The sequence below is a fragment of the Conger conger genome, chromosome 6 (assembly GCF_963514075.1).
Source record: "Conger conger chromosome 6, fConCon1.1, whole genome shotgun sequence".
Taxonomy (NCBI): Eukaryota; Metazoa; Chordata; class Actinopteri; order Anguilliformes; family Congridae; genus Conger; species Conger conger.
The window spans coordinates 11,767,794-11,787,016 of record NC_083765.1 but is presented as its reverse complement, the minus strand read 5'-3'; the positions used below and the strand labels follow the sequence as shown (position 1 = coordinate 11,787,016).

At 42.6% G+C, this 19,223-nt stretch overlaps 2 protein-coding genes across 2 annotated transcripts; one reads left to right on the top strand and one right to left on the bottom strand.

Moving 5' to 3' along the window:
- The first annotated feature begins 2,891 nt into the window (after nt 1-2,891).
- LOC133130335 (L-lactate dehydrogenase A chain-like) lies at nt 2,892-7,871 on the top strand. Its single transcript, XM_061244840.1, has 7 exons — nt 2,892-3,023; nt 3,725-3,842; nt 4,386-4,559; nt 5,164-5,337; nt 5,645-5,762; nt 6,160-6,283; nt 7,052-7,871. Exons 1-7 carry the CDS (start codon nt 2,895-2,897, stop codon nt 7,214-7,216), a joined length of 1,002 nt encoding a protein of 333 aa, XP_061100824.1. The 5' UTR covers nt 2,892-2,894; the 3' UTR covers nt 7,217-7,871.
- A 409-nt stretch (nt 7,872-8,280) lies between these two features.
- On the bottom strand, nt 8,281-17,640 carry LOC133130648 (tumor susceptibility gene 101 protein-like). Its single transcript, XM_061245368.1, has 10 exons — nt 17,224-17,640; nt 16,776-16,863; nt 14,940-15,005; nt 14,586-14,749; nt 13,654-13,780; nt 12,630-12,693; nt 12,362-12,456; nt 11,216-11,418; nt 10,811-11,050; nt 8,281-10,551 (listed from the first exon to the last, which is right to left on the bottom strand). The coding sequence occupies exons 1-10, from the start codon at nt 17,266-17,268 to the stop codon at nt 10,462-10,464; spliced, it is 1,182 nt and encodes a 393-aa protein (XP_061101352.1). The 5' UTR covers nt 17,269-17,640; the 3' UTR covers nt 8,281-10,461.
- Nucleotides 17,641-19,223: the final 1,583 nt, after the last annotated feature.

Below are 19,223 nucleotides of genomic sequence, written 5' to 3'. Positions count from 1 at the left end.
GGTGTAATCACATAGTCATCTCAATTTGTTGTAGTTTTCTCATCAATCATGCATTAATCTTAAATCTCAAAATCATTTCAAGTGGGAGTCCATTGTTGTGTATACACCTGCATTATTTTGCTGTTTCAAGCAAAACAGCTGTTTCAAGTATTATATACACCTCACTTCAACATTTTGTTTTCTTTGGTATGAGGCTTTGGTATGAAGTCATGTTTACCAAATGGTTCAAATATTTCTATTTATGTATGTGCACATACCGTCCCTTCATGGTACTGACAGCCGTGTTATTTCAGTTCAGCGCTATAATTACACTGTACATGTATGTTACAGCAGAGGGCTTTTGGTGCAGCTGTCAGGCTTAGAACATGCTGATATACACTCAGTGAGCACTTTACTATGTATTTTATTTGCATTACTGTCACCTTCCTGTCAGCTTTGTCCAATCTGGCCTTTCTCCTCTGACCTCTCTCATTAACAATGCATTTTTGCCCGCAGAACTGCTGCTCATTGGATATTTTTTTCCGCATCATTCTCTGCAAACTCTAGTGACTGTTGTGGGTGAAAATTCCAGGAGATCAGCAGTTTCTGAGATATTCAACCCACCCTGTTTGACACCAACAATCATTCCACAGTCAAAGTCACTTAGATCATATTTCTTTGGTCTGAAAAACAGCTACAACTGCATGCTTTTATGAATTTTATACTTTTATATTTTTTCTGACAGTATTAACACAATCACAAGCAACCTGGATCCAAAGTCAGTTAGACTGTGTCGATAAACATAATTGTTTATAACTGCAAACATCTGAAAAGGATTAGTACTGTGACTGTGAAACCATTGGTGAGCACTGCTTTTTGTAGGGGTACAGCAAATATATCATTCCTATCTCCCTCAAAGAAAAAACAAGCAGACATAGACCAAGTCTTTACTGATCTCACAACCGACATTAAAAGCTTCCTTTCAACTTTACAGGTTAGTAAATAGAAATTGCCGGGCTAAGGAAATCCAACATGCACATTACCTGGATGCGGGAATTGATGCAAAGATTATTTTGATTAATGATTAATTGTTGTACATACATGCATTCAGTTGAAGCTAATGTATTTGCCAAATGATCACATTTATTTTGGAATATGGTATGTGCATGTTTCTAAAACTACAGAGTAAAAAAATAATAAAATAATAAAATAATAAAATAATAAAATAAATAGAAATTAAATAGAAAATTGTTTCTGTTTTCCATACTGGCTGTTATGTCCTTTATAGCCTAGAAAACGATATACAATATATGTATGTGAAAGGATTATACACTGTCTTAAAGTTCAAATCAGGTAAAAACTATAAATCTCTTTCAAATGTCAGTCGCGTCAGCTTGAAAACTGCATCTCATTTTACCTGAAACATCAGAAACAGCGCTCACTGTAAATAACCAAATAAAATAATACACAAGTAAATAAATAGCAATAAAGGGTGTCGCGAGAGGTGAAGTGTAGAAAATACGTGAAAGAGAAGCCAGCTAAAGGGATCAGCGTTTCCACCCCATCTGTCTGAACTTGGTAAAGGGACAGGCGCGGGGCACAAGGTCACGCCTGCACAAACTTGTATGTAAATGATGCAGAGTTTGGTCTCTGCGATGCTTTAAATACTGAGAGGCTCCGCCTGCGTGTACGGTGCAGCGGAATAGCTGGAGGAGCGTCCACTGGAACACATTCCGACTGAACTCTCCGCAACGTTCTGATTTCTGGTGAAAGAAAAAAGGTGAGGGCAAATACCTGCATTTAGGAATAACCACTAGCATCACCCGAATGGGTACATGATTCACAAAACGTGTGTGGGTTTTCTTTTTATCTGGGTCTTATTTTCGTTGTAGACTATTTTCCATCATTCATATCGGCTCTGATAGTAGGCTATTTAGTATTTGCGTTTTCTCGTTTAAGTAGGCTAATCTGGGTCTAAATAAGCATCTTTATATATTACACTTGTACAAGTAAAATTTTAGATGCATTATGCTCCGTGTACCGCTATAATATTTCACTATTGCAGTTGTAGCGGTTGCAATGCATGATAATGGTTGAGGTACTGTGCGTGGGGACGGGGCACATGCCTCAATTCCCACAATTTAACCACAGTTCCAGAGTGGTTGTAGGTTAGATTCTCAGCTTGGGTGTTGTAATTGTACACTTGAGAAAAATAGTCTAATGTTTAATGTTAACGGTATCAATTAAATATCCAGTTGCATTGCAGTTACATAACGTAACATAACGTGGATAGTCGTAAATGATTTATTACGTGAGTGTAACTATGAACATTATATATGTTATACATTCGTCGAATTACATGGCACTCACATTTACCTACAGTTTTCAGATTACATTTCCTCAAATCCGCGCAAGACCCTGCAAGTTAATGTTCTGTCACCTTTGAAAAAGTAAAAATATTGTGTGCCAGCGATTACACTTGCCCAGCAACAACCGGCAGCATTAAGTGATTTGGGCAATATAAAGAGAATTTACAGATTGGGAAAGGAGTGAATACCCTATCATGTGAAGCGACAGGGATAATGTCAGGGACATGAATAACATTTCTACAAATGCGCTAGACTTAGCCATCGAGGCAAATTTTTATCTGTCCTCCCTAGGCTATGTGTTTAGTCTGGACTTAATACTTGGATGTTCATTCACATTCATAATACATTCGGTTACTTGCAAATACCCTTATAAATGGTGTAATGGCATTTCAAGTTTACCACTTGATGTTTAGAGTGAAATGTGCATTGACTGCTTGAGTGATTTGAGTGTCTCGTGTCTTACCCAGAAGTGCACACAGACACAGAGTGGTACAACACACTCACACAAGTGTCATTCGTGTCTGCTTTTCCCCTCAGCCTGTTGCCATGGCATACACATACAATAAGTTGATCGCTCGCGTCATGGACGAGGAGCCGGTGGGCTCCCGGAATAAGGTGACGGTGGTGGGCGTTGGGATGGTGGGCATGGCCTGTGCCATGAGCATCCTGATGAAGGTGAGTGTGGTGGGGTCTGACACAGAATGGTAAAGCAGAGACTGTTCTTCCTGAAGATAAAAGATAGATTAAAGAAAGAAAGCACCGTAACGTGACACCAGTGAGAGGATATAGGAATACCTTACCGTTTCTTCCAAGAATCCACCCTAAAAATGTTGTATATTCGTATATAATTGTGTCTGTCTGGCACAGAAACAGAAAAGCATGGTTTACAGTAACGATGATGGTAATGCTGTATGTGTTTGAGATCAGGGCTATGATAGTGTCATGTGTAGGAGATGAGGTGGTAGGATGGTAGTTCTGTGTGATGGTAATGCTGTGTGTGTTTTAGATGAGGTGGTAGGATGGTAGTTTTGTGTGTGTTGGAGATGAGGTGGTAGGATGGTAGTTTTGTGTGATGGTAATGCTGTGTATGTTTGAGATGAGGTGGTTGAATGGTAGTGCTGTGTGTGTTTTAGATGAGGTGGTAGGATGGTAGTTTTGTGTGATGGTAATGCTGTGTATGTTTGAGATGAGGTGGTTGAATGGTAGTGCTGTGTGTGTTTTAGATGAGGTGGTAGGATGGTAGTTTTGTGTGATGGTAATGCTGTGTGTGTTTTAGATGAGGTGGTAGGATGGTAGTTTTGTGCGATGGTAATGTGTTTGAGATGAGGTGGCATCAGGTGTGCATTTGTGATGGTAGATTTGTGTGTAATGAGCAGGAGTTGGCAGATGAAGTGGCCCTGGTCGATGTGATGGAGGAAAAGCTGAAGGGCGAGGCCATGGACCTGCAGCATGGGGGGCTTTTCCTGCGCACACCCAAAATCGTAGCCAGCAAAGGTGAGGCTGTCAGTCCAGGCTGTCAGAAGGTGGCCTGGGGGATCATGCTGGGTGCAGGCTTCACAGAGGGAACTGACACACTTTCACTAAGTTCCTCGTGTACCTCTGCACTCGCATTCTCTCCAAAATAATATGCACGCTCTATAAACTTTCAAAAAGTTTCATGAATACCAAAAAGCAGTTTCAGCCTACTCCAGATGCAAGGGAATCGAGAAAGTGCATGAGGATAGAGCTAGGAGTACTAACTACTTGCACCTGCAGGAGTGAGCAGTGTGTAGGGGAGAGCAGCCTGAGGAGAGCAGCATTATCATGATTATGATTTTAAATTGCATGTAAACTTCATAGGGAAAGATAATGTTAATAATAATACATAAACTACTTAGAGTAAAAAGTATTGTAATAATTTAATTAAAGGAGAAATGACTACAATGAAGTGTCTAAACATGATTGTGGAGAGAGGAGCATTACGAGAGTGCGGTTTTAGTGGAGAGAGAGCAGTATCCAACAGTAACGCGATGTGAAGAGTATCTTTCTGTCCCTTAGACTACAGCGTAACGGCGAACTCCAAGGTTGTTGTGGTGACGGCCGGAGCCCGGCAGCAGGAAGGCGAAAGCCGTCTCAACCTGGTGCAGCGCAACGTCAACATTTTCAAGTTCATCATCCCCAACATCGTCAAGCACAGCCCCGACTGCATCATTCTCGTCGTCTCCAACCCAGGCAAGCAGGGACCACTCCCGTTCACACTCTCATCTTCATTAACCAGGGATCAGCAACTCGTCCTTCAGGGCCCAAGAACGGCTGGTTTTCCATCCTCCATTTACCTGGGAGTCAGTCTCTGAAGACTAGCCAATCAGTAGCACTAATTACCTGGGAGAAAAGAAAACCAGGGCCGGTTTTGCATTTCTGTGGGCCGTAGTTGATGATCCTGCCATAGAGGAACGCTTTTTAGTTCTTCATGGAACCCTCTATGGTAGGTGTGAAAAGCTAACAGATTGATTCATTTTACCTGACGAAGAACCCTTGAACTAGACAGGGTTTGTCTATGGAAACTCAGAGGAGACATTTTGAAGCCTTTCTTCTGAGAGCTGACAACCACACTTTCCGAAGTTGAGAAGGATGTGGGCAGGGAACCAACCCTGCACCCTCTGCTCTTACATCATGACATATTTTTGGTTAAATCACACCAAATATTAATAATTAATAACCATCCCAAACTCAGACTGAGCAAGAGACATTCAAGACATATACATGGCTATACCTTTTGAGCTCTTGTGGGGGGGGTGAAAGGTGAAAGTAACGTTTGGATTCGGGCCCCTCTCAGTGGACATCCTGACGTATGTGGCCTGGAAGCTGAGTGGCTTCCCCAGGCATCGTGTCATCGGCAGTGGCACCAACTTGGACTCTGCCCGCTTCCGCTTCCTGATGAGCGAGAAGCTTCACGTCCATCCATCCAGCTGCCATGCCTGGGTCATCGGAGAGCACGGGGACTCAAGCGGTGAGTTTGTCTGTCTGTCTGAAGGCACAGAGACTCCAGCGGTGAGTCTGTCTGTCCGTCTGTCTGTCAGAGAACACAGAGACTCCAGCAGGATGTCCGTCTGTCATGAAGCACTCCAGCGTTAGTCTGCCCGTTTAATGTCCATTTTCATGGGCCTGTCGCCCAACATTTTCCTCAGTCAGACAGGCGTCCTGGGTCATTTACCCAACCAAATCCTCTAAAGAAAGTAAGCTGCAGATTTAAATTGATCTGTACTGAAACGTTTTTCCATGTTAGCCATCCAATCAATATGTCTTCTTCCTCACAGTGCCCGTGTGGAGTGGTATGAATGTGGCCGGGGTCTCCCTCCAGAAACTGAACCCAGAGATGGGAACAGATACCGATCAGGAAGACTGGAGATATGTGCACAAGAGGGTGGTAGATGGGTGAGTCTGAAATATGCTCAGCCTCAAATAGGAGTAATTTCCTCAACCTTCCGTTTAGGGAGCCGTAATAATCTCTGCGTAAACATCATCAAATCTTGAACCACAAGATTAGATTTATTTAGCACAGATTTTGTGATTTTTACTTTGTTATTACAAAAACAAAATGTGTTGAACAGAAGTTCACGACACAGAAAGAAAAGCAAAATCAATGGACATATGGAAAGGTGACTAGTTTGTGTGTAAATATCACATGACAGTAAATTAAATTACAGTGATATCAGATGCTCTGCCGACTTCAATAGAACATTGAGCAAAGGTTGATATCCTTTAGATAGCTCTAAGACAACAACAAACAACAGAGCAAATACACATATTGCCATCATCCCTTCTCCATCAGTGCCTATGAAGTCATTAAACTGAAGGGATACACGTCCTGGGCAATTGGGCTGTCTGTGGGAGACCTGGTAGAGTCCATCATCAAGAACCTGCGCAAGGTGCACCCAGTATCCACGCTAGTCAAGGTATGGCACTGTGCTTGACTTCATGGCTTATTCACTGCTGTAGAACTCAGAAAAACAGTGTTGAATGGTTGAATGGAGGACAACACAAGTTAATTGAGGCAAGTCAGTGGGTGTCCCCAATTGTGACCATTGTAAAAAGGCAGCTGAATCTCATTGTCTTGAAGACGTTCCTGCATTGGCTCACATTTTGGGAAGTTTATTCCCCTGGGAGTAGCTGCACCACTGACACCACTGACTCCTCTTCACGGAGAGGAGACAAAACATGGTTGCAACCCTTGCACGGTTGACGGTTGCAACCAGCGGCAGATGGGTTCCCCTACTGAGTCATGTTCTGCTCAAGGTGTCTTCCTGTTTCCAGGGAGTTTTTCCTTGCCACTAGTCGTACTCTTGGGGCCCGGTTTCTATGTAAAGCTGCTTTGCGACAAAAGCCCTTTGTAAAAAGCGCTATACAAATAAAATTGAATTGAATATCCTTAAAAACGTGCAAAATGTAACAATATCAGCAGCCGACATCACCCAGAGAAGCCTCTAAGAGAGCCAAGATTAGTCAAATACATGCAACTGAAACAAAATATACAGTAGCTTGTACCACCGTACCTGCTCTTTGTGTCTTCTGCATTTTCTGCCACAAATCCTCTAGTATGCGATCCTCTAATGGCTCAGACACACCTGTACACAGTCACTGGCGCACACACACACACAGACACACACACACACACACTCTCTCAGTGAAGCCCTTCCTGACCGCGCCTCTCTCCACGGCCGCAGGACATGCACGGGGTGAAGGACGAGGTGTTCCTGAGCGTGCCCTGCGTGTTGGGCAACAGCGGCCTGACAGACGTGGTGAAGATGAGCCTGAAGCCTGAGGAGGAGAGGCATCTGGTCAGGAGTGCGGAGACCCTGTGGAGTGTGCAGAAGGAGCTGTCCTTGTGAGATATCGACCGCACCTCAATCACCGCCCCAACCGCATACACACCCAAAAACAGCCCTGCTCTGACTCCATCCCCTTCCCATCCCCCCGGCCCTGTCAACACAGACCTCCGGTCTCCCTGTAGTGCCCCCTGGCAGAGATGAGTCCTCACTGTATGCTCATCAAACATCCCGGGGGATGTGCCAATGTGCTTCTGACCTCTTCCATGGTCCATTGTAAAACTGAACTGAACCTGCAGGTGGCTCAGGCAGGATGGGCCTCCATTTTGGATTCGTCATTTTATGTTCAGCAGAACCATTCCAGCAGAGCCCCTGTTCACAGGCCAGCACACTGGGGATCCTCAACACCACCTTCAACTCGTCCTTAAATATGGCATCCCGCACTACAGAATTCCAATCTATACGGGTGTTTCAGTGTGCTAAACAACCACTGCACGGCTATCACTGCCCAGTGGTCCTATCTTTTACACAGGCAGAGTCATTCAACAGCCAAAGGGCAACCATTTCCCTCACCTCAATTTTACTACATTAATAAAGGATAAAGCATTTTCAGCAAACTAGTTTTGGAGCAACAGTTCTTTGATTCAATGTAAAATGTTGTAAAAGCTGGCAGATAGGAACCTGTATTTTTACAATAAAAATTATCTGCAGTAATCTGGCAGTGTGTCCTTTCCAATGATGTACTTCTCAAGATGGTCATTTTGTGGGGCAAGCAAGTTCTGCACTGTCCAGTCAGCTCTGACCAGCTGCATTAGGGGCCAAAGGACAGATCTTCACAATGCCTGCTCATATTTACTCCAGCAAAAACACAAAACAGCGGATTCCCAAATATCAGACCGGTCTCCGGATTTCTGCGGCAAGGTCACGCACAGCAGTCGGCAATAGCTTTGGCAATGCCAGTTGAATACGCCAAAAACAGGGTTTTTTCAACGTTCACATTACAGCATTACAGTTCAACAGGGCCAAACTGGCCCCTTTTTTCCCCTCAAACTGGCTGCTGCACCATGGTCACCTCTACCTGCATGCAATTCCAGAGGGATGAGTAACGGCAACAAACGAGACGTGCATGTGGAAATTCGTCTTTATTTTCAAATGAAACCCCCAAACTAGTAACATTTCACAGCTCCTTGAAAGTGCTTTTGTTTTTTTTTATTATCATAAACTAAAAATGAAATTGTAAAATAACTTCAATATTCACTAAAATAAGTTATCCTGGAGTAACTATGTTTGGAATCATCATTGTGCATAATACTAAGATTGAAAACAACACAAAACTGACAGCGACTAAGAAAAGAAACAGTAATGTACATAATATCGGAAGTAAACCGTAAGCTGGCCGAGAAGACATGCATTTGCTTATGCCTCTAAATGTGCATTTTAATGCACACCCCATTCTTTAACTTACATATAAACTGGAGGACTACACAGTTCAGATGCAGTTCATATACAATTAAAACATAGTGAAGGGCACTATCCAGACACCTATCATACATACATTACACATACATAATATATGCCTTAATTCTGAGGAGCATAAGGGATTCTCAGCACAGAATCAAGAAATGCAAAGCACAACAGCAGAAAACTCACCCCAGTTTAAGACCTTGATCAGTGGATTCAAATCGCCAGTGGCCAGAGCCAGCAATAGATTTTCCCACATAACAGCTGGGGTTTGGATTGATGTTGCGTAAAATGACATTATTTGTCATTGATGTTAGTAAGACAGTCCAGACACGCTGCGATTTGTCAAATAATAAGCCTGCAAGTAGATGTGTCTGTCTGTCCATCTTAATGAGTCTGGACGGTCTTGGACTGTCTGTCTCTGACTCCAGTCTTAATGAATGTGTATGCATCCCTCTGTATGTCAGTATGTCTGTCTGCCTAAATTAGTCTGGATTGACTGCAAAGGGTATGACATGGCAACAGAGGCAAGAACTCTCTGCAGAAAGTGATGATTTTTAGATCAGCCCATCAGATCCTGAAGACTGAAAGAGGCATCCATGGTGGTGGCGCAGTCTTATACACAGGGGCCACTGGTGAAGAGGCTGAACTGGGCCATAGATCTTCAGGAGTTCACCCCAGACAAGCTGAAAGGCTAATGGCTCACTTTTATTTTTAGCTCAACCTTTCCTATACATTACCCAGCAAATGGCCATACAACCTAAAGAGCAGGAACCCACTTCACGGAATGCCTGCTATGCAGTGCAGACTGCCGCATACAGCTCATATGCCATCACATCCTAGCGTTTCATTTCACATAACACTAGCGGTCCTCTATTCATATCCTAACATTGCATCTTACATAACCCACAGTCAAATCATATATTTAACACACTTTCTGGAAACTCTTAACAACCAAGAAAATAGAGACAAATTTTCTCAGGATTTATTTTTGGTGTGCATCCTCCATGCTAAAAATCACTTGCTGATCTTTCAGAGAATATCACACATGAAAAAGCTAAACCATGCCTTTATCCGAATATGCTGTTCACAGTTTAATTGTTCACATTCACATCTTAACATTTCAATTTATACATCAGTTCCTATTTTATACATCAGTTGACATCAAATTTTCCATATCATAAGCTATGCTATTCATAGTCGCAGGACAGCTGCTATGCTAAGGCTACACTGGTGACAGGTCTTTGCAGGAAGAAGTGGGCTCAGTCAGAAAGATGCTTATATTACGGCACCCAAGGTCGGGCAGAGTTTGGGAGTTGGAGGATTATTATGAGCAAACATGAAGCAAATGCATACGTAACTACAGCACTCTGGGCCGATATCTGGGCCACCTATACTGATCTCTAAACCTTTCTCTTATAAAAACCAGAGGAAGTATATCAACAAACTGCATTTCGATAAGACGATTCTCTGGGAGTGTATGCAGTGTTTGCATGTGTGCATTAGGCAACAGTGCCAGGACAGGGCTGCCTGTAGCCTAGTGGTTACATGACTGGGACCCAGAAGGCCGGTGGTTCGATCCCCGGTGTAGCCACAATAAGATCCGCGCAGCTCTTGAGCAAGGCCCTTAACCCTGCATTGCTCCAGGGGAGGATTGTCTCCTGCTTAGTCTAAGCAACTGTACGTCGCTCTGGATAAGAGCGTCTGCCAAATGCCATTAATGTAATGTAATGTAATGCCATGAAATCAATAAAAAGGAGGCAATTTCATGCCCTTGAACTTACAACTTCATATAAAATAAAATAAAAAAACGAGAGCGGGGTTTGCATGAGAGCAGGGGACAGAGGTCAGTAAAGGTCGCTGAGGCCAGCAGTTTTGCGGGCTTTCTGCATCAGTGCACGCAGTTGGAACTGCTTCCGGGACAGGAGCCGCACGTGCTGCGGAGAGGGAAAACATGCATACAACCATCAGAGAGCCACCACGCAACGCTGAATGCACAACCACCCGCCCGTACACATACAGTACAAACACACGCTCGCACGCAGCCGTACGCATGCCCACAACCCCGCGTGAACGCGCACACCTTTAGTCAACCTCCAAACAACACGGAAACCCTGCAGCAGGTGAGAGAGGGACGGGGGGCAGAGGGAGGAAGGCCGAACGGCGGAGAAAAGAAGGCCGTAGCGTGGCGCTCACCTTCAGGAAGACCTCCAGGTCAATGACGCCACGTCGCAGCGCCTCCCCCAGGTAGAAGATGGTGTCCTCGATGGCGTTCTCCTCCGCATAAAGGTTGAGGATCTGCTTGTAGAGGGGAGCGGTGGGCACAATGACATCATCAATGTCATTGTCCTCCGATTGGTTCTCCATCTTCTCCAGGGCAGCACTAAGCTCTTCATCTTTCCGCGTCAGCAGATCGATATTCCGGTCCACCTCTGCCTACCAGGCAGACAGACAGACAGACAGAATAACAAATTAACAAAGTTCTTACATTGCCTGCAGATAAAGCAGAAGGATCAAAGAGAATATTTTCCTTGAATATTGATGCGTTGTGCGTGTTGTGTTTCTCTGGATGAACACACTGAGGGGTAAAGTGTTGCTCACCACTTCCTGGTCCAGACGGGACACCATCTCCTCCAGCCTCTGATGGCCCCTCTTCAGGTCCTCCTCGGTGCGCTTCAGGGCGTCCAGCTCAGCCTGCGCCCGGTCCATCTCCTCCTTCATCCTCCAGCGCAGTTTGTCACTCACTGCAGAGATGAGCGAGGCGCGGATGGTGTCCTCTCCGATGGTGCCGTCACGGCTCGGTCCTGTGCAAACAAAACCATTAAATTCAAACATCATCACCACCACCAACACCACCACCACCAACACCACCTACAGCCTGTCACCACCAACACCACCACCACCACCAGCACCTACAGCCTGTCACCACCACCACCAGCACCTACAGCACCTGTCATCTTCAGCACAAAGTGACTTCCTGTCTAAATTTTACCAGCAGATACAGCCTTTTACATGATTATACTATAATCAATGCCGCACTATTGTTTTCCCAGAGGGATTGAGTCAATACATCTTGCTCAGGAATATTCAAACTCAAGAATATCCAGTATACAGGGACCTAAGCATTGTTTTGTAACCAAATTCAAACACAGAGATGGAATGGCTGGGGAGATGTGTGTGCTGTATAGTGTAACAGTGCCAAGTCAGCACTGTGAAGGTCAGAGTTAATTCCAACTGCAGGATAATACACTTTGGGATAATGAACCCCACTCCTGTGTCTCTCTTGCCTAAATATAGAGGCCCAAATGCTAGGCTAGCTTAGACGGGCCTTTTAAGACCCGAAACACCATGCCTGGTAAACATTTGCACCTTGGCTCTGGTTACGGTTGCAACCTTTCCCATAGGGAACATCAAGCCACTGAAGTCACAACAGGGAAACTTCCTCCTAGAAGTTCAAAGGTCACGGGTCATTGAATAGTCTGACTGCCTTGGGTGATAAATGTATTATCTTGTTAATTATGCAACCTGCTAGGGTAAAACATTTTTTTTTACATTTCATTACTTATTTAATTATCACATTCAAATAAAGAATTCAAATAAATTAGGCAGTGGTTATAATAGCCATGAACTATTCTTGAGTATTACTTTTACAAGTAGCAGAACAGTAATACAACATTTAGCCATATTTTTTCATGGTTGTGTAATTCAAGTACATTTCCCAGCAACCTGCAGGGCTACTGTACTTACCCACACTGGGGACAGGATTCTGGGAGCTGTAGTGAGTTGGGCCAGCTGTAGCGGGATATGAGTTTCCACTAGGATAGGTGTACCCTGGGTACCCACTGCAAGAAAAAGCATTACATTACCAGAAATAACAATATATTCATTTATTTACATAAATTCATATTATTTATCGCTGCACAGTTCATACAGTAAGTGCTGTATAAAGACAGGAATTATTAGCATGACTGCATGCATGTGTGGGTTTTACAAGGTTTTAGAGGTGGGTTCTTACCCAGGACCGGGAGAATGGCCGGGCCCATAAGGGGACACAGCTGGCACACCGGGCATGTAGGACTCTAAAGTAAAAGACAGATAAATCACATACCACTCCCCAGGGAATACACACGCATTACACTTACAGGGCACAGACACCTACAACTGTACAGTACACTTCTCACACACACATTTCTCACATGCCACCTCCACCGCCCCCCAAAATTATTATTATTATTATTTTTTTTTTAACCACACAAAAAAAAAAAAACACAAACATGACAGCAAACACAGACCACTCACACACCATTTCACACCAGCCCAGGGAATACACAGGGACATACAGCACCAGAGAGAGAGGACACAGAGTGACATCTACTGTAATATAAGAGTAAAACGCTTCATGTCCATAGCCTTTCAAAAAACAACAGTTGAGTACCCTCAAAAATAATACAAAAATGATGGGCAGGTTGTTGTGTCATCTCATGTCCTACTAATTACAGGGTGGGTGGTGTGGTATGCATAGTCTAAATTATTAATAACTAAAATCTCAATATGGAACAAACACAGGGAAAAAATGATTCCCATTACTAAAAGCACAGTTTGCCTGCTAACAATGGTGAGCAAATGCTTCGCACAAATGAAGATGATGGCTCAAACTTGCCCAGGTTATATTTACAATGTACAGTGGACCTGGTTTTCTCTAATATGCTGTTCTACAGTTCCACATTGATTGACTTTGAAACTAAACTTTAAGGCGTCTGCACCCTGTCGTGCTGTTACTCCATTGGGCTGTGGTCAACCACACCACAACACTGATGCTAAATTTGATTATTCTTCACTGTGTTTTATATTGTTCTATGGTGAACAAATACATTTAATATCCATACAAAACTGATACACAAATCATAAAAACTATTTTATTATACAATCTTAATTAGTTAGACTAATTATCAGTCGGTTCACTTGTAATCTTCATAGTGATTACAGAAACATTACACATTGTGTGGATGATGTGCCCTGTGTGTACTTTCTAAACTCACGGCTGGGAGGCCCGGTTGCTGGGAAAGGCTGGTATGCGGTCTGTGTTGTAGGACGTGAGAAGACTGGAGGCTCCTCCCCAAACACCACGATCATCACCTGGATCAGCCCATACAGGTCTGACTGAGGCTGGACACACAAACAGGGCACAATCACAACCCATAATCAAAAATAAAGGACACACTCAGAACCCACAAACCAAACCACGGGACACACAGAAACCAGAACGCAAACCACTCACAACCCAGAACCTAACCTACAAGACAGACTCAGAACAGAACTCAAGAGTCAGGAACTCAAGCCACAGGAAAAACTCACACAACTGACTACACGGGACTATGATGTCGCCAAATAATCTACCTTCCATTCTCTATCTAGACAATAACACCTCAAACTCCCCCTGCTGGTAAATATGCAGTTACCATGGTGCAATCCATTGTACAATGAACTTGAAAAATTCTTCCTTCACAATTCATGTATAATGAAAATTTATATGAAAAATATAATTTACTGGTCTCCATGTTAATTGTTTTCCACACCTCAATAAGACACTGTGGAATTGACCCACACCCCAATAAGACACTGTGGAAGTGATCCACACCCCAATAAGACACTGTGGAAGTGATCCACACCCCAATAAGACATTGTGGAAGTGATCCACACCCCAATAAGACACTGTGGAAGTGATCCACACCCCAATAAGACATTGTGGAAGTGATCCACACCCCAATAAGACACTGTGGAAGTGATCCACACCCCAATAAGACACTGTGGAAGTGATCCACACTCAAGAGACAATATGGAACCAATCCAGAGCTCACTGCGACACAGGAACTGACCCACACCCCTATGAGACACAGCAACAATGACACACACCTCAAAAAGAGGCAAAAACTGACCCACACCCCAAGGAAAACCAAGGAAAGTGACCCACATGTTTCCACTCATGCAGATAGGGCAGGTAGATTTTGCCGTTGGCATCAATGTGTTTCCCCGTCTTGATCATCATCGCACTGGTGGGCTTCACAAAGCAGATGGGCGGATTATATGGGTAGCTGTCCAGGAGCCACAGACACACTGGAATATTATAGATGTTCCCTACAGAGAATAAGACATAACACAGCCATTCATATTTAATTTGCTGCAGTGAGAACTGACTACATGGTTTTTCATCTGCATAAACCACCCACGGGGCTGAGAACCGTTTCACATTTGAATACAAACACTATCTGCGTTCTTTTGCAGAGGGCTGCCAACATTTAGTTGATCAGGCGGCTAATGCACTTACCCCTGTAGCTCACTGGCACTGTTCCTGTCAGACTCATCAAGTCTCTGCTGGAGCCATCATTAAACACTGTGGATAGAAAATGGCTGAAGTGATTACAAACACATCCACACACATTCAGAGGCTGTGACATGTCCAAGACTTTTACACAGCCAGCAACCTATATAGGCTACTGACTTTATTGTATTATTCCTCTCCAAATTTTGTATATGTACAGTATGTAAATTTCAGCTGAAAACCTGCACCTAGATAATACCAAATTCTTTTTCATCTTGCTGGCACATTTTAGACTGCAGTGTGTTCACCCTCACTACAGAGAACACAATTCATGTGCATGCTTATTTCCACTGGTTCATTCAACCTCTGATCATACAACATCTGGTATATGAGATACATGGGTCAAGATTAGGTCCATAAAAAAAACAACCTTTGGTGAAATTTCACAAGTTAGTGGGGAAACTTCTAAGAAAAAAGAAAAAAAGAAAAAATGAAATTTCAGTTTTGATATTTGCATGAAGTTGGCTTTGCATATTTTCATGTAAAATAAACCTTGTATACCAGGGGTGCTTGGTTTAGTTTGCCTACATAAAAAATAGTGGAATATCTCCCTTTACTGTGTTTGTAGGAAGCTGTAATTCGCAGCTGCAGAAACTGCGGAACAGAATGCCTACAGACTTGAAGGGATTCGAAGACTGAATCAAATAGAATACCCTTTTGTCTTCCATATTCCAGATTCCATAACAACCTATTTTTTCTGACGTCTTCTAATTGAAGAGATATTAAGAAATAGCATCTATGCTCCCTCATGGGTCCTCCACTAGCCTGAAAGGGAATCTGCCGTGAATACTGTATATGGGGAAAGCTCTAGCACGGAAAACGTGAGGCAATACTATGTGGCAAAGATGAAATTGACTGGAATACACAGCCGGATTTACATGCAGTAAAATTTTAAACAACACAGAATAAGAATGTTATGTTGAGAACTATTAGTTGAACTCCATGGTACAGAAGCAACTACACAGGCTTCAAAGTATACCTTGAAACCTTGTTTTCTGTAATGTATGCAATGTGCATTTTGCTATTGTTCTTCACGTGTATTCTTTTCACTTCACTTCACTTCTTGCGGGTACAAGATATAGGCTAAATAACATGGAAGCAAAAGCTACAAGGAAACACTGAAAAAAAAAAAGGTTTATGTGACCCCTGTTAGGATGGATATTCGCAAAATAACTATTGAACAATTAACATCCCTTTTTCATAAACCTTTAGGTAAGTGTAAGACCTCTGTACCATACAAGTGTTAAAGAAATTACTAAACACTGCATTTCCTGGTATGGTAATGTTTTAATGCATCATTTTTTATTTAAAATAATGCATCAAAACGAGTTGGTATGGCTACTTCACGAAATAATCCTTAAGTAAAACGTTCCACATATTAACTGCATTCCACAAAGCCTTACATGTGAAAGATCTGAGACTGAATTCACAAGTTGAATTTCACTTGGCCTATATGTGTTACCTGCCAAAAAACGTTAAGTATGTCATGCACATTTTTGAGACGTGAAAACACTGCCTACAAAGATGATTTGGACTTTAGAAATAAACTTAAGAAATAAATGTCAGCACAAACATTCATATGGAATGCGTATGTCTATTCAAAAATATTCTGCGAAAATAGATGGCGAGAGCTGTCCGACTCATATGGACTAAACCAATTGCCAAACCGTAGCTAGTGCCGAATCAATCTATACGAACGAAATGCAGCATCTCCGGCACACAACGAGGTGTGGATATTATCATACTCATAGCACATTTGACAATATCAGGAACGTTACTTACCATATGCATCCATAACTGGCTTCAGATCCTTGTACTGAGAGATTACATTGATGATTTCACGCACTGTCAAATCTCTGTATTTGTATTGCTGAAAAGAAATTTAAAAAAATCTTTAGCTGGGTACATTTTGTGAATTAGAAATTAGAAATATCTGTTTCCTATTATAAGATTATATTATTAAAGTAACTAGCTACCATCAGACGCTCTGACGTTTAAGTATAGCTAACGTTAGCTATTTGCAATGGGGTTGATGGCGTTATGATGGTACAGCAGCACTACAGCTAGTTTCCAGTTAGCTAACGTAACAATGCAAGTTAACTTACCAGCTATGTATCATTATCTTTATACGGCAAAAATATAAACAAAAAAGACTTAAGCCAGCAAACACCATTTTGCGACATACAATTTTCAGCAAAAATCTTGCCAACACATCGTATAAGTAGCTCACCTTTGACAGCATTTTCTTAAGCGCGCTTTCGTTAAAAACGGACATGATTTATTTTAATGATATTTATGATGTACCTTTAAAAACACGATTATGATATATAAAAAAGTGGCTAGCTTGTTAAGAATTCGAAAACATCACAAGCCTTGTTTAACTAATGTATAGTTCCTGGTAGCTAGCCAGCTAGCTATCAACCTAGCTAGCTACCGTTAGCTAGATTCCCTAGCCCGCACTCTCATAAATGCGACCTGACAGCCACTTGTCTCTTATCACCAAGGCACATACGACTATATCTGACCAGTTATTTGGGGATGGGTGAGATGATGGCCGTTTAATCACTATATTCAAAATGCCAATCTTCATTAACCCTTTTAACACATGTTTTTGGCTAGCTAGCTAAAGACCTGCAAATGGGTTTGGAGAGGAAGTCATAATGTGTACATAAAACAACTTCCGGCGACTAGCTGTCGTCACCATAGAGCCGCTTGAAATTTTGCATTAAAGGCGAACGTTATCAAATTAATTTACCCATTTCCTTATCCAACCGTCATCAGAAATAATAACGGGTTGCGTCAAGTTACTGCGTTTATACGGTCACGTTGTACTTAGCTAATAGTTAGCCAGTTACTTCACTCCCAATTATAGTATAACAGTTGAATCTTAATGATCGCCCCACTGAAGTGTAATATACAGTACCAGTCAAAAGTTTGGACACACTTTGCTTCTTTCTGCTTTTTCCTATTAATGTTTTATTTCCTGTGTTTGTAATCAAACAATTCATACGTGGTCAAAGTGCAGATTCTCAGCTTTTATTAAAGGGCATTTTTGTACATATTGGTTTCACCATGTAGTAACTACAATACTTTTTACACATAGCCCCACATTTCAATGTTTGAGACAAATTAACATAATGTCAAATAAAAGAAGTCATGTTTTGTATTTGGTTGCATATTGTTTGGATGCCATGACTTCTTGAAGTCTGTGGCCTATCAACATTACCAGAATCTGGATATCATATTTTAAGGTTGTCATACAAAAATCTCTGCTTTTGAATGGATCTCTATGGGAACTGTGGGGGGTGGGACTAGATTCAGCTGTAAATTACACCAAAACAGTATGGAATACATTTTTTTGCTAAATGGCTTTATGTCATCAAGGGTCCAAGGTATCAGATAAGCCTCAAACCATCATGCTGCTGACAGATATACTGCAGATACTACAAGGGACATTTATTCTGACTAATTTTCCTGTTGAACTCAATGGAAGAATTATTCAGGAGAAACAGACCTTGAAGTATCTACTGTATATCTAGTAGCAGCACGATTGTTTGAGGCTGGTTTGATACCTCGGACCCCGGTTGACTTAAAGCCATTTAGCCAACAAATGTGTTCTACACTGTATCAGCATAATTTACAGCTGAATCTAGTCCCACCCCCAATTCCCATAGAGATCCATTCAAATGCAGAGTTTTAGTGTTGCTTGTAGGACCTGAGAATTAGATATCCACTCTGGTGATGTTGATAGGTCACAGACATCAGAAAGTCATGGTATGTGATGGATATGCAACCAAATACAATACATAACTATTTTATTTGACATTATGTTAATTTGAGGGTGGCATGGATGGTGCAGTGGGTAGCACTGCCGCCTCACAGCAAGGAGGTCCTGGGTTTGAATTCCCATCGGCCGGGGCCTCTCTGTGTGGAGTTTGCATGTTCTCCCTGTGCTCGCGTGGGTTTTCTCCGTGTACTCCGGTTTCCTTCCACAGTCCAGACATGCAGGTTAGGCTGATTGGAGAGTCTAAATTGCTCTTGGGTATGAGTGTGTGAGTGAATGGTGTGTGTGCCCTGCGATGGACTGGCGACCTGTCCAGGGTGTATTCCTGCCTTTCGCCCAATGTATGCTGGGATAGGCTCCAGCCCCCCTGCGACCCTGTACAGCAGTGTTTCCCAACTCCAGTCCTCGGGACCCACATGCCAGAAGGTTTTTGTTGTAACCAGTAA

Excerpts from the sequence above, each read along its gene's own strand:
- LOC133130335 (XM_061244840.1), top strand. The coding sequence starts at position 2,895 with ATGGCATACACATACAATAAGTTGATCGCTCGCGTCATGGACGAGGAG. Across the intron at positions 3,024-3,724 it reads CCATGAGCATCCTGATGAAG|GAGTTGGCAGATGAAGTGGC; the intron begins GTGAGTGTGGTG and ends TGTAATGAGCAG. Across the intron at positions 3,843-4,385 it reads CAAAATCGTAGCCAGCAAAG|ACTACAGCGTAACGGCGAAC; the intron begins GTGAGGCTGTCA and ends TCTGTCCCTTAG.
- LOC133130648 (XM_061245368.1), bottom strand. The coding sequence starts at position 17,268 with ATGTCCGTTTTTAACGAAAGCGCGCTTAAGAAAATGCTGTCAAAG. Across the intron at positions 13,781-14,585 it reads ATCTGCATGAGTGGAAACAT|CCTCAGTCAGACCTGTATGG; the intron begins GTGGGTCACTTT and ends TTGTGTGTCCAG. Across the intron at positions 11,051-11,215 it reads CCCGTCTGGACCAGGAAGTG|GCAGAGGTGGACCGGAATAT; the intron begins GTGAGCAACACT and ends TCTGCCTGGTAG.